General features: G+C 28.6%; 1 protein-coding gene across 2 annotated transcripts in view; it reads left to right on the top strand.

Annotated features, from left to right (window-relative positions):
* The window catches only part of LOC100206554 (E3 ubiquitin-protein ligase ubr3), a 99,078-nt gene that overhangs the window by 78,678 nt on the left and 5,921 nt on the right, over window positions 1-14,479 (top strand). The window contains exons 38-39 of one of the 2 annotated variants that reach the window (XM_065809107.1): window positions 3,718-3,840; window positions 12,444-12,626. In XM_065809107.1, coding sequence (XP_065665179.1) covers window positions 3,718-3,840; window positions 12,444-12,626 — 306 coding nt within the window. Of the gene's footprint in view, window positions 1-1,424; window positions 1,810-3,717; window positions 3,841-12,443; window positions 12,627-14,479 lie in introns of those variants that run through there. The other variant, XR_010641542.1, reaches the window with a different exon arrangement.

Consider the following 14,479-nt stretch of genomic DNA (forward strand, 5'->3'; position numbering starts at 1 on the left):
TTTTTGTTATTTGAGATAAAATTAGATTAAATTTTCTTAAACTTTATTTAACTTATATTGATCAATAAATTTCAAATTTCATACAATTATCTCGTTTCGTTCATAAATTATGACCTTATAAAAATTGCCTTATTTGCCAATCAGAAGCAAACCAGAAGCAGTTGTAAAAAATAAAAATGCTTTACAGGAAGTGCCCCATTTTTGGGTCCAAAAGCTCGCATGTCAATGCTGTTATAACTTTGTCTAAATTTGAACAAGCCAACTTGTATGCTATTAGTATTTTGCAGAATCTAGAATGATTTATTGTTATTTTGTTTTACTGAACAAATTGATCTGATAATTTAGCATTAGGACTACACGACAGCTGGTATGAAATATTTGGTAAAAGCTGTGATCTTCCACAAAATGTTCTACGAAATTAAAGAGAGGCAAAATGATTCTAACCAAGACAAATACAAAACTGTTGCTCAAGATGTTGCAGAACAGTTGGACAAGGCTTCAATTCCAACTTTGCAGATTCAATCTGTGATGAAATGCGTTGATGCAATAATTACTACTGGAGCAGAATTGTATTGCTCAAAATCCAGTTCTAAACATTATTCTGATTTCCAGAAGAGCTTGGATTTCTTGTTTGATATTGTGTCATATAAATACTTGATATTATACAATGAATCTACCAAGAAGGTGACTGTTTCAAGTGTCCTAGAGAATAGAAAGTTCCACCTATGAAACAATTATTCTTACTGGATCAAAGAAATTCTTGTTGAATGTTTATTGGTGATGTTAATACACTAATAATGACCAAATTACAGAGTCGTTTGAATAGAAAGTATGTTAATGTAGAATGACTTTTGACATACAGATTAGATGAAGCTGAGAAGTTGAGTTTTCAAAGGGTGGATGATACTAAGACAGACTCAAGTGAAGAGGATAATGGTAGTGAAGTGTATCTCAGCGACATTGATTTCTTGCTCATTATTGATTTGCAAGCAGGGCAAATGAGAATGCCCCTACCAAATCTAGCCAAAGAAGCAGATAGATATGGTGTATCAGATCGAGCTACAGCATCCCTGGCAACTGCAGTCTTCTTTAATGTTAGCGTGATTACTAAGGATGATCTGAGTTTGCTGGTTGATAAGAGCAAAGTTCAGCATGAAAAGCTCTTGAACAGTCTCGTATTTTTTTAAAATAGGGTTGCTGTTAGTCCAGCTTTTTTTTTGAAGTCGTCTCTAAATGTCCCGTGTTTTTAAAATCATCATATTTTTTACTAATAGAATAAAAAAAGTTTTTTACTATTTTTAACATTATTAAACTCTACAAAATATTATTATTCAAGTTTAAGAATATATAAATCATACTACATAAACACAAAATTTTAAAAATGTATTCTCTAGTATTCACTTTTTGTATGATAATTGGAAAAGCATGGAGCTGCACAAAGTTCTACATCACATTCTACACATTCATATCTTGAATCTTTTTGAATTTTGTGTTTATAACATACCGCACACCTTCTTTGAGTATTAATCTTTTATTATCATTTTCAATAGTCATTCAACAAAAATATCTTTTCATTATTGATTCATCAAATTTATAATTTTCTATCTTTTCGTGATTAAATATATACTTATTTTTATTATTTTTGCACTGAAAAAACTACCTTATTTGTCATATTTAAAATCAAAGTGAACACATTTAAAAGTGAATTATCGAAACAAAAGCTCCGTAATTATGTAGTAATAAATTTTGTCAAAAGTAGACATAATTACTGATGAACAAGAAGGAAATATAAGGAGATGCATAAAACCTCCATAAGGATATGAGGAAAACAAGTGAAAGCATCAGAGACATTTATTTTAATGGCAGAAAAGAAAAAACAAAGGTTATCATAGGCAATAAGTGGCATAGTGATGTAGAAGTTGAAAAGCATGTAGTGGTAGTAGAACTAGGTGGTATCTCACTCATATCACACTAATATTTGGAAAAAGTATCAACATCAGCACTAGGGTTATCTCAGTCAATTCAGAACAAGGCAAAAATCATACTATTTGTACTGCAACAGTACAAATGTGAACACAGGTTCCAAAGGTGGAATCAAGTTGAACTAGTTCTTATATTTCTTATGAACTGGTTCATTTGTATGTTACACACAAATGCCCTTTTGTTACTTGTTTACACATTTGGATGGTATTGCATCTGGTGTCACCAGTTTTAGTGGCCCGTTTGAAAATACGCTGAAGACCTGCAAATCAAAATCAATTGTTCAGTTCCAACTAATTGAATGCTAAGACAGTTTGCAAATTTTTGACGAAGATGTGTCTGATAATGTGTCATGTACAAATCCATGTGTTCTAAATCACGCATTGGGATTGACATTGGCCAACAGAGTTTGACGATTGTAACTTCGAATCCTACAAACAATCTTCATGTGACCACACACTTCATAGTAAGCAACTATGGTTGTTTACTATGAAGTAAGCAACTTAAGACTCCTTAATGACAAAGAAACTGGTTTGTCATTAAGGAGTGTACCTTTGGTGCAAAGCAAGTTTACCTAGCAACTCACCTTCTGAAGGATCTTTCCAGTGATACTGTCACTACTGGGGAGCCATATATAAGTTAAATACATACTTTGCTCATTGTATAGATGAAGTCAAACACTCCAGAACAACAGACATAAACCTTCAGTGAAGAAAAAAAGATAATGAACTAACATTTGCATGTTCTCAGTTCCTGGTAATAACTATGATGCAAATGACTTATTTATTGGGTTAATTCTTATGAGCCACCATTCACTATGAGCCTATCAAATAAAGAAATAGTCCAGTTCAGAGAAATGCTATTTTCTGTCAAATATTTTAATCACACACAATGTGTGAAACTTGTTACGGAAGCCTAGCATACAGTTTATGGCTTTGATGCTAGAGACAATTTCATAAGAGCTCAAGTTTTCTTCTTATGCCGCAGACTCAAAAAAAGATTATGCTTTATAAATTATTACTTTATAAATAGTGATTCTACTTAATGTTGTATACTTATTTAACTTTACAACAAATTGTTTTAATTACAACCAGAAAACAAATTTTAAATTACAACATTTTACAACAAATTGTTTTTTGTAACAAGTATGTTCAATTTAATTAAGGTTAAATACAAAAAGTACTGCAACATTTGGTATTAATGACTTTGGAGTGATAACGGCATAACTTTAAGGTAAAATAATGAGGCGGTTCCCTGTGTCAAAATTAATCTTTTTATTATTCATTGTTTATTTACAGGTAGGCGAAACAAAATATTCAGTATTAGATCAAACTTTTATTTTCAACCCACCCTAATATACATTCTTGACAATATGTCAAAAATGTTGCTTTTGTGAGCAATATTCTTTTGCCTTCACTTCATATAAAATTGGGTTTGATCAAATAATTTTTTGGTACTAGGTTATAGTGGTGAAATACTTGGAGATTAATATTTTCTAAAGTATTACACAAAATAACCGGTAAAAAAGAGTCTGGGCTGCAATTGAGCATATTGTTTCATATTTTCAGGGAAATTGCCAAATTAGAAACTACAAGAATGATTTATTGATGAACTGTTAGATTATAAATATAAATATTTTTTTAAATCAATTTAAAAACAAAAAAATTCCATATTATATATAACAGAGCTTATTATTGATAATCAATTATAGAGTTAATCATTTTTGTTTATTTTTAGATTACACTTTCTGTTATGTCTCCACATTCAGTTGAATATCATATTGAGCAGCTTTGTTTACCATTTCTGAAAAAAGCTTACTTTTTTATGTCCATCTGGTTGTTGCAGAATGAAATAGATGTGGTATTTATTTTTATTATTACTTAATAATTTTAACATAAAATACTTTTTATTTGATTGTATTAAAAGTGAAGTTATTTAATTTCTCTTGAAATATATAACACTAGTAATTATATTGAACTGGTTCACTCAAGAAACTTATGGCTTATTTTTCAAAGAGTTTTTTTTGAATGTAAAACATTTTTTCAGACCATATACAAAAAGTAAATATTTTGTGAATGCTCTAATGAACCCATTTTTAGAGATCATATTTAAAACCAATTAGATTTTTTAGTTTTATACAATGTTTTGTAACTAAACAATAGAATATTTAAGTGTCCAGTGTCCGAAAAATAAATAAAATGTAGATTATGGTTTACCTAATGATATAATAAAATGTTTGTGTGATAAAAAAAGAGGCTCAAATACCAAACAGTTACCACAGTAATGCACCAAGGTGTTTGACTATTATGCCACCAGAGTTTGATGGAATCAACATCAGTGGTTCATTCACCAATTATATAAGTATATGATTGTAATGTACGCGACTTAAAGTGAAAAGCAATTATCTTAACTCGTTTGAACAACATTAGTTCTAGATTCTCTGTCACAGAGGTTCATGCTGTATCCACATATAATCTAGTTTCAAAAAGTTAAAAGTTAATCACAACATTAGGAGGATCTGTGTAATTACTAGATGAAATGATAATCAAATAGGAAATTGATTTAGTACAGTGGATGGTTGATTGGTTAGTTGTAAAAGATAAACCATTCGAATTTGATTTGATTTAACTAAAAAATGCAAACAAAAAATGTTTCATGTTGGCGAAATGTGGCGTCATTACTTCAATAAAATTAAAAAAAAAACCAAGTAATAAGTAAAATAAAAATAAAACAAAATAATAAACTAAATAACAAGACAAATAAACTCTCAATAAACGTAGACAAAACTCAATATACACTATTTTATAAAAAAATGCAGGAAGAAAACCTGCCACTTAAATTACCTTTTCTTTCTATAAACAGTAAACAAATTAAAAACAAGGATGTTTAAAGTACCTAGGAGTCTATGTAGATGAAAACTTATCTTGGCTTTCCCACATAAAATACATATAATCAAAAATTAAAAAACTATTGGTATAATGTATAGAATTAGTCCTTTAATTAATACTCAAAGTCTTAAATTAATATACTTCAGCCTAATTCATAGCTATGTCAATTATGGTAACATTGCGTGGGCAAGTACACAACCTACTAAACTTAAAAAGATTTTAACTGTACAAAAACATGCTTGCAGAATTATATACGGGAAAAACAAATATGAGCATGCAAAGCCGTAAATGAGGGAAATGAAGATGATGAATGTATACGAGATTAATACAAGCAAAGTTAATGATATAAGTAGACAGTATTGTAGAGCTGTTTAATGAGAACAATGGACATTATTGTAGAACTGGGCTAAATAATTTGCATTCAATAAAACCACCTGTGAATACAAGAGCACAATCAAGATGCGCCAAGATTACAATCATGATTACCCAAAAGAAATAAAGGAATGGATCAACTCATAAATAAATGAACGGATCATTTTTGTATATGACAAGCTAGTTTTAGGACCACCTAAAGTAAAAAAAAAGATTTAAAAGATTCTACTTGTTTATTGAAAAAAACCTTGAAAAATAAAAAGTGCAAAAGTTAAGAAAAATCTTCGAATCCAAACAAAAATTTTGGCCATAATAATTATAAATTGATTGGATTGATGTTGTTTTACCAAAGTAATTATAAATAAGAATTGATGTTGTTTTACCAGATTATGTTTTGATCATAATAATTATAAATAAGAATTGATGTTGTTTTAACATAGTAGTTATAAATAAGAATTGATGTTGTTTTACCAGAGTTTTGACATTAATGTAGTTTCCACAATAATGATCTCAATTTTTTGTCATGTACTCAATGCAAACCCATATGTAAAAAATGCACAACTATATTAATGAATTTGATTATTAAGTTAACTGCTAAAAATGTAGCAAAGCATTTGTATAAATTTGGATTACAATGTAAACCTCCAGAATATCACAAAACCTCTAGAATATCACAAAACCTCCAGAAGATCACAAAACCTCCAGAAGGTTACACAACCTCCAGAAGATCACAAAAAAGGATGTGTTTTAGGATTGAGTGTGGAAAGGAATAAAAAGTGTGAACTGATAGCAGTAGGACAATGAAGTACAATTCAGTTCTGCTAATGCAGTCATGCATTGAACATTACAGGATAGCAAGAAGTTTGCATTTATAAGCTGCATGCATCAAACTCTTAGTTAAAAAAAAATTGATTGGAATGTTTTTATTTCTGGAAGTTACAAAGAAAAGTTAAAGGAATCTCTCCATGGGGTTAAAAAAGAAAAGACTCCCTTGAGGGAAGTTTTGTTTCAAAATTTTGGTCTGCGCCATACTAATAAGAGTGCGCTTGATTCAATAGTTCATGTCATTTATAAGAATAGTTGCACATTCACATTGTTTATTCAATCTGGCAGTTCTGCTATATAATGAGATTAGACATCAAATCATCAGACATTACTCAAAATCCTCTCACTGATTTAAAAGAAAATAAATGTTGTTAATTCCAGGTGTTGATATATAGAATAAAGTTAACAAGGGAGAAGTAAAGAAAAATTCGAGGAGGGCAACCATGTATGAAATGTTGTTCAAATTCAGATTGATTCTCTCAATATTAACTTGAACAAGAATCTTGAACAAATTTAGATTGATTCTCTAACAATCAACTTGTAACGCAATACAAACGAATAATAAGACCTTAGATTATTAGACTAATGACTTTCTTATTTGGCATATTGTTGTATATAATTGTATGTATTAGTTGTCTTGTAGACATTGTCATTGCATGACGTTAATTAGTTTATGCTATATATGTGTATGTTTATGTTATATTATGTATAAACAAGTATGAAGTATCATTCTATTATAATTGGTATTCTTCTGGTATTCCTTGGTATTTTATTATTCTTTTTTTTTAATTCATTGGTATTTTTTTGAAGTTCAAGTTGGCATTAGAGCTATATTTTGTATATTTTAAAATGTTCTTGTGATAAAAGAAGTAATTTAAATACCAAGCAGTTGTTATGAATAAAAATGATGATGCTCAAGCAAATGAACATTTTTTATCTTACTCTTTCAACTATTTTTAAATCATTTTCTTTTTTGTATTAGCTGTAATTTCATTGGTCATTTTCTTAATATTGCAATCATTGAGCCTTTAATTGACAAATTTTTGATATCTCATCTTGAATCTAACATCTTGATGGGCATCTTTTTATTTTCGGTCACCTCTGGGGTACCATAACATTTCATTTTCTTATTTATGTTAATAAAATTTACAGTGCAGTATTTGAAAAATATATTATATTATGTATATATATATTAGTAATATTTTTATATATAAAATAATATTTAATAATTATATATAGGCTTTATACTACTTAAATGTTAGGTAAAGTCTTTTTAAGACTTTCACAACCATCATCAAATTTTGTCTAACAAACACTGAATTTTCCAGATATCTAAAAAGTTACACAAGATAAACACTTCATATATAGATATCTATATATGAAGTGTTTATCTTGTGTAACTTTTTTTTCCCCCACAATACGCACAAGTGGAATCTCATGTATTAGTAGACTAAAGAAGTATTTAAATCCATTTTGTATTTCAAATATTTTATTAAAAGAAAAAATCTCAAAACTTTTTACTATTGGTGATTTCATTTTTTCAATCATCAAGTGAAACAAAGGTTGGTTGCAGCACAGGTGTTAAAACCAGTTTTGAAACCAAATATGCTAGTATAGTTTTTTAACTTCACCTTTATTAACTAACAAAACCAACTTTAGTACTCTGCAATAGTCCATAAAAATGTTTCTCATTTAAGAAGTAAATTACAAGGTTACTGCACTTTTTCTTGACAATATCGATTTGCTGGTGTTAACATTTAGTTATTGATTTTCTAATTTGAAATGAAATTTTTTTAATTTAGATGCATATTAAAATTTAAAATAATAAAGTAGTTTTAAAATAAAGTAGTTTTAAAATAGTTTTTTTTTAATGTAGTTTTTTTTTAAAGTAGTTTTAAAATAGTTTTAAAGTAGTTTTAAAGTAGTTTTTAATGTAGTTTTTTTTTAAAGTAGTTTTAAAATAGTTTTTTTTTAATAAAGTAGTTTTAAAATAGTAAAGTAGTTTAAAATAATAAAGTAGTTAAAATTTAAAATAATAAAGTTAAGTAAAATTTAAAATAATAAAATTTGTAAATTTTAATATTTACAAAAAATGCTGTTTAAAAGTAATGCATTCCATGTGTTACTTTTAAACAAAATACAAATTACTTTGGATAAACCAATATGCCTTGAATGAACTGTTATCTCTAGTCAAACACAATGTTATCTACTATGTTTATAATAATGAACTAATAATTAATCTGAAAAAAATGCTTGTATTTGACTAGAGTCAAATACAAGCATTTTTTTCTTTCTCTTTTTTTGCAATGTTAATAGCAAATAAAAGCTGTTGGTCCCTTTTGTTGAGTATAACAAAGCTCAAAATTTTGTAAGGAAAGTCATGATGTAATTTGTTCCTTGGAACTTAACTTTAAGCTCAATGAAAAATCAAAAGAAAGTTTTTACAATTAATAACAAGCGTAAGTAGTTAACAGCGAGCATAAGTAAGTAAGTGACCATATTTAAACATTGCTCTCTGGCTAGTGGTTTATTATCAGTTCAGTGTTCTATTAGGAGTTTTATTTAACAAGTAGAGTACTGCAAGGATCTATCCTGGGACCACTGTTGTTTGTTTTATTTATAAATGATTTGCCTGAATGTCTTAGGTCAGAAAAAAATGATATTATATGTAGATAATGCTAACACATACTATAGTCATAAAAATCTTCAAGAGTGTCTAATACCGGAATTAAAAAGTATAGCAAGGTACTTTTATAATAATGAACTAATAATTAATCTGAATGTGGGAAAAACAAAAGCAATGCATTTGGATCCGCAAAAAACTGTAACAAGAATGTACTTTGTTTAAGTTATGAAAAAAAAAAATTAACTTTGTGAAATCATATAAATACTTAGGATGTAAATCAGATCCAACATTTTTTTAAAAAAAATCATTTTAAAGATAGTTATAGAAAAGCGTGCGGTCATTTAAAGTTGTTGAGTAAGGTAAAGATCTTCCTTCCTTCAAAGGCAGCTCTCCAGATTTATCAACAAAGGATTTTCCAATATTAACATACAATTCTAACATCAATCTTAATTTTACGGCAACACACAAAGCCAAACTAAGTGCATTTGACAGAAGAGCAAAAGATATAATTGGTGGCCATCACAATCTTAAGGAAATTGAGAAAATTATCAAAAGGGACTCATGCTTATTTGTAAAAGAGTGTTTAAATAATGAAATTTATGAAAATTTTACTAATCACTTCAAAACCATTAAACATAATAAATGTACCAGACAAGGAATATTGTTGAGAAAATAAAACTTGAAATGATGAAAAATTCTTTTTACTTTACTAAAGCAAAATTTTGAACGAGTTTTTTACCTTTGAACATTAGAAATAACATGTGATTCCAAAAAATATGGACAAATTAAATTCTAAAATATTTTTAGAAAGATGACTTATTTTTTAAGTTTTGAACGATGTTTCAAAAAGAGCAATCTTCATAGAGTAATATTACAAAAAATTACAAATTTTCCATTCCTTGTCTGCGAACTGTATCAACTCTTGTAAAACTCTCCTTACCAAGTCGATGTACGCGCTCAATGTCGACATGTTTGAAGCAGTAGTTGATACGATTCTTCAGTTGGATCAAATTTTTAGCTTTCCAACAATTAGCATATACTTCTCTCTTGATTTCATTCCAAAAATCTTCAATAGGTTGCAATTCTGGTACGTTTGCAATATTTTGACTTCTGGGCACATATTCTACATTTTTGGACCTCAAAAATTCTTGAACTTTTTTTGAGTAGTGAGATGATGCAAGTTCAGGCCAAAAAACTATTTCATCATCTTTATGAACAGTCTCTATAAATGGGAGCAAACATGATCTCAAACACTTGTCTATGTACACATTTTCATTGACAGCTTGACCGGAAGGTGCAACATAATGCTTTGACAATCCCTTTGGAGAAATTGCAACCCAAACCAATAATTTTTGTTCAAATTTTGATTTTCTTTTTAATTTAACATCATTTGGTGTCGTAGTATCATCTGATGAATAAAATCCACTGTTTCCTGAAATATTACAATTACTTAATCCAAAATATGATTCATCGTCAATGATCACCTGTTTTTTTCGAAAAATTTCAACCAATTTAGAGCACTTAGGATGAACAAGAGATTGTTGTTCAGGAGTTCTTTTTGGAGCCATAATTTTTTTATGATAATGAATGAGTCTTCTGCTTTATCATTTTGCATATGTATGATTGATTAACATTGAATTTTTTAGCAAGAGAACATTGACTGATTCCATTGGTGGTCAATTTTTTTTTCAATTGTTTGATCTTCTTTTTTGTCATCTTAACTGCTTTCCTACCACTTCCAACTTGTCGTTCGGGTAATATGTTGTTGTCTTTTTGTTTTAGAATATTGTAGAGCGTAGATCTTAGAATACTTTCCATCATAAAATGTTTTACAATTGCGTTTTTGGAAAGTTCTGGGTTAATTTCAATAAACTCGTACACTCCCTTTCTTACGTCATCTTGTTTCGAAGTAACTTTTTTCATCATTTCAAATTTGTTGCTCAGTATAAAATTAATGAGTTTTGTAGAGAATTTAATTATCTACAAAATGGCATGCGAGCCAATCAAAATTGATAAATTTACGCGGAGAAAAAATTGGCGGGAAGTTTGTCTAGATTTTTTGGAATCACATGTTAGGGCAGAACTATCATTATTTAAAAAAAAAAACAAAAAAAAAAACTTTTTTTTTAAATTATTTTTTTAAAATTACTTTTTTTTTAAAGCGACGTACACGACGTATAAAACTTTTTCTTAAAAACTTTTTCTTAAAATTACTAATTTTGATACTTGTTATACTTTTTGTTATTTTTGAATTTCTGTTTTAAGTTTTAGTTTTTAAACAGGCCACATGTTGATAACAGTTTTTGTAACTAAAAGTGTATATGCTGTATAAATATCTTTTTATTTTTGTATAAATAGATTTTTAATAAATCAAACTTTATTTCTATTTTGAAACGCTCATCAACTTGTTATCATCAATATTTAGATAAAAAAAGCTAAACTTTATTACTCTTTTTATTTATAGTTATATAAATAATGGAGTTAATGCCAGAAGCACTAACATAAACAAAATGCAATATTTTTTATCGCCGTCATAAACGTGCAATTCATTTAATTAGTTCTGTAAACCGGTTCTAACATTCCACGATATTTTTAATGAAATGAAATTCCCCGATGTATATAAAAGTTTATATTTACTTTTTAATATCTCCTTTGATTATGGTTTTGCTTGAAACCATGTTGTTACTCTTGATTGTTACAAATCTATAGGTGAAGATATTCTAAATCCTTATGTACTTAAGACTTGCATTATAGCTACCCCACTAGCCCTGGTTTTTCATAAGTTGATGGAAAAATGAATAATAAAAAAGACATAATTTGTAGCAAATGTGATAAATAAAGATAATATAAAAAAAGAGAAATAAATGTCTCACAATTCTGTCTTAAATTGTCAACAAGCAAAAAAATATGTGTTACAAACTTACTTGAAACTTGATTTCTTGACACCTACTTGTTAACTTTTTTTTTTTGATTTTGCTTATCAGACTTCTAAAAAAACATGAATTTTATGGAGTTAAAAGAAATATTTATAGCAGATTAGTTTTTACTTTCAAAGAGTTCTTGAAAATAAAACATTTAAATGGAAAAAGGTCACTAGTGGCTTAAGATGTGTTTCAGTGGCATTTCTCAAGATCTTGATTCATCACTTTTTTACAATCTTAATAATTTATCAGAACAAATTAGTATGAAAAATATTTTTATTTTTAAGTTTTTCCGAGTTCGATCCCCACCATGTCCCTGGTAGTACCGCGCTCAACTTGTTTCTCCGTGCAGCGGCTTTGTTCCTCAAGGTTCGTGTTTTGGAGTTTCAGAGTTGAGAGAGGGTTATAATCACTATTAAGTAGCCTCCTCTTCTGTAGTGGCCTTCTCGGCCTTGAGGAGGTGAATAACAAAAAAAATATATATAACTGTTATATAACTGTTATATATAACTGTTATAAAATACTTATATATAACTGTTATATATAACTATTATAAAATACTTATATATAACAGTTATATATAACTATTATATATAACAGTTATATATAAGTATTTTATAACAGTTATATATAACAGTTATATAACAGTCATATATAACTGTTATATATAAAGACAAAAAAAAAATTTTCTATTTTTCTATTACTTTATTTTTTCTATTAAATGCTAAAAACTTCATGCATAAAAACTATAAAAACTTCATGCATAAAAACTATAAAAGTATACATCTTTACTATTAAAAACTATAAAATAATTTTTTTTTTGTGTTATAGGTTAATTCCTTTGTTTCATATGCATCTTTACTAAAGCTTGGTGGCTGTTCTGTTAATTATGCAGAAGAGGAATTAAGTACTGTTATTTTAAAATGGAGTCCAGATGAGTCGGCAATAAGCGTTATATCATCTTGGTGTGAAGAATTGATAGAATATTTAATGAAAAAAAAAATTAACTATAAGGTGAGAATTTTATATCTTTAGAGTAAAAGTTTTACATCTTTAGGGTAAAAAATATTTAATTATAGAATCTAACAATATTACAGTTGTGTATTAAATTTTTAGTTAGCTCTATCATTAAATGGTTGATTAGCTTTATCATTTGGAGAAAAGTGACTACTTAACCAGATTTTTACTTATTTAACCAAAGTAGTGCAGGTATTGCAATAAAAAGGGAGTTAAAATAAATGAATGGTCACAAGCTCAGCACAATTTGCCTATTGGATTGTTCAAGCAGGGTAAAACATCTAGGTTGATTTAAAAAAAGCAACTTCTACTCTTAACCTTCTAGGATTAACTCTTACTTCCGGTCTTTCTTGGAAACTATGTATCAAATCCATTGCAAAATTAGCTTCTGCTAAGGTTGCATCTCTTTATCGTGCTTGACACTTTCTTACTTCGGATTTTATTCTTTATCTTTATAAATATCAAATCCGTCCTTGTATGGAATACTTTTGCCATATCTTGGGCAGATCTTCCAATGATGCTCTTTCTCTTTTAGACAAGGTGCAGAAACTCGTAAACATAGTTGGACCTGCTATTGCAGCCAACCTCCAACCATTATCACATTGTTGTAATGTTGCTTCTCTTTCTCTTTCCTACAAATACTATAATGGGCACTGCTCTAAAGAGCTTGTGTCTCTTGTGCTATCTACTAAAATTCATTCTCATGTTACTTGTCATTCAATTAAGTCTTGTCCTTTTTCTTTGGCTGTTCCTAAATGCTCCAAAAACTCTTATTTGTCTAGTTTTTTCCCTCGAACATCAGTTCTTTGGAATTTGCTTCCTTTATCTTGCTTTCCTGATTCATATAATTTGCAATCTTTTTAGTCGTCTGTCAATCGTTGTCTTGCTCTTTAAACTTCATATTTTCTCTTCCAGTAACTTCCAACTCTAATAGTGGTTGCTTGCAGTCTTGTTGGAAGCGAAGATGTTAAAAAAAATTTGAACGGCATTAGCAATTTTAATAAAAAGTATAAAATGTTTAGGTATGTGAAAAATCAGCCAAGTTCCAGAGCTAAGCATCCAGAATTGATCAAAAAATTGTCAAGATGATGCAAAAACACTCAATTTTTATCTGTACTTAAAACGCCAAATATTCTTGAAAAAGATTTTTGAACACAAGTAAGTACATGTACTATTCAAATTCAATTGAAAGAGAGTGAATTTAAAGCAAGAGTTCCATGCAAGAAATCATTCCTTTATAAAGACATTAAGACCAAAGACTTGGAATATGTAATTATGCTGTTATCATTCTAGAAAAAAGTTTTATGGACTGGCAGGTCAAAGTTCAATTTTGTGAAGTCAGATGATGCTAAAAAAAGTATGAAGAGAAAAAGGTGAAGCATTCACACTTATTTGCATTCGAGAAACAGTAAAATTTGGCAGAAGCAATGTTATCGTCTAGGGATTGATAACTTGGAACGGAACACGAAAGCTGGGGTTTATTGATGAAACTATGAACTCTTAGGTTTATGGACTCTTTCAACATTCTCAATTAAAATCTTCTGGTCTCAACTAAACATTTCTAAACATTGGGGAAATTTTCTCTTTTAATACAACAAAAAAATTAAAGAGTTTTTATCCAGAAGCAGGTTGAGTTACTTGAATTGCCAGCTCAAAGTCCAGATCTTAATCTAATTGAACACCTGTGAATCATTCATGATCAAAAAAGTGGCACAGAATGTCTAAAAAGAAAAAAAAAGCTAAAGATCCAAGAAACTTGGATTCAAATTAATTTAGATCAGAGTTGGTACCAAAAACCCAAGAGCAAAAACCCAAACCCAAAAACCCAAGAGCAAAAACCTACCAAAAAC

This window comes from Hydra vulgaris, chromosome 11 (genome assembly GCF_038396675.1).
Source record: "Hydra vulgaris chromosome 11, alternate assembly HydraT2T_AEP".
Classification (NCBI taxonomy): Eukaryota; Metazoa; Cnidaria; class Hydrozoa; order Anthoathecata; family Hydridae; genus Hydra; species Hydra vulgaris.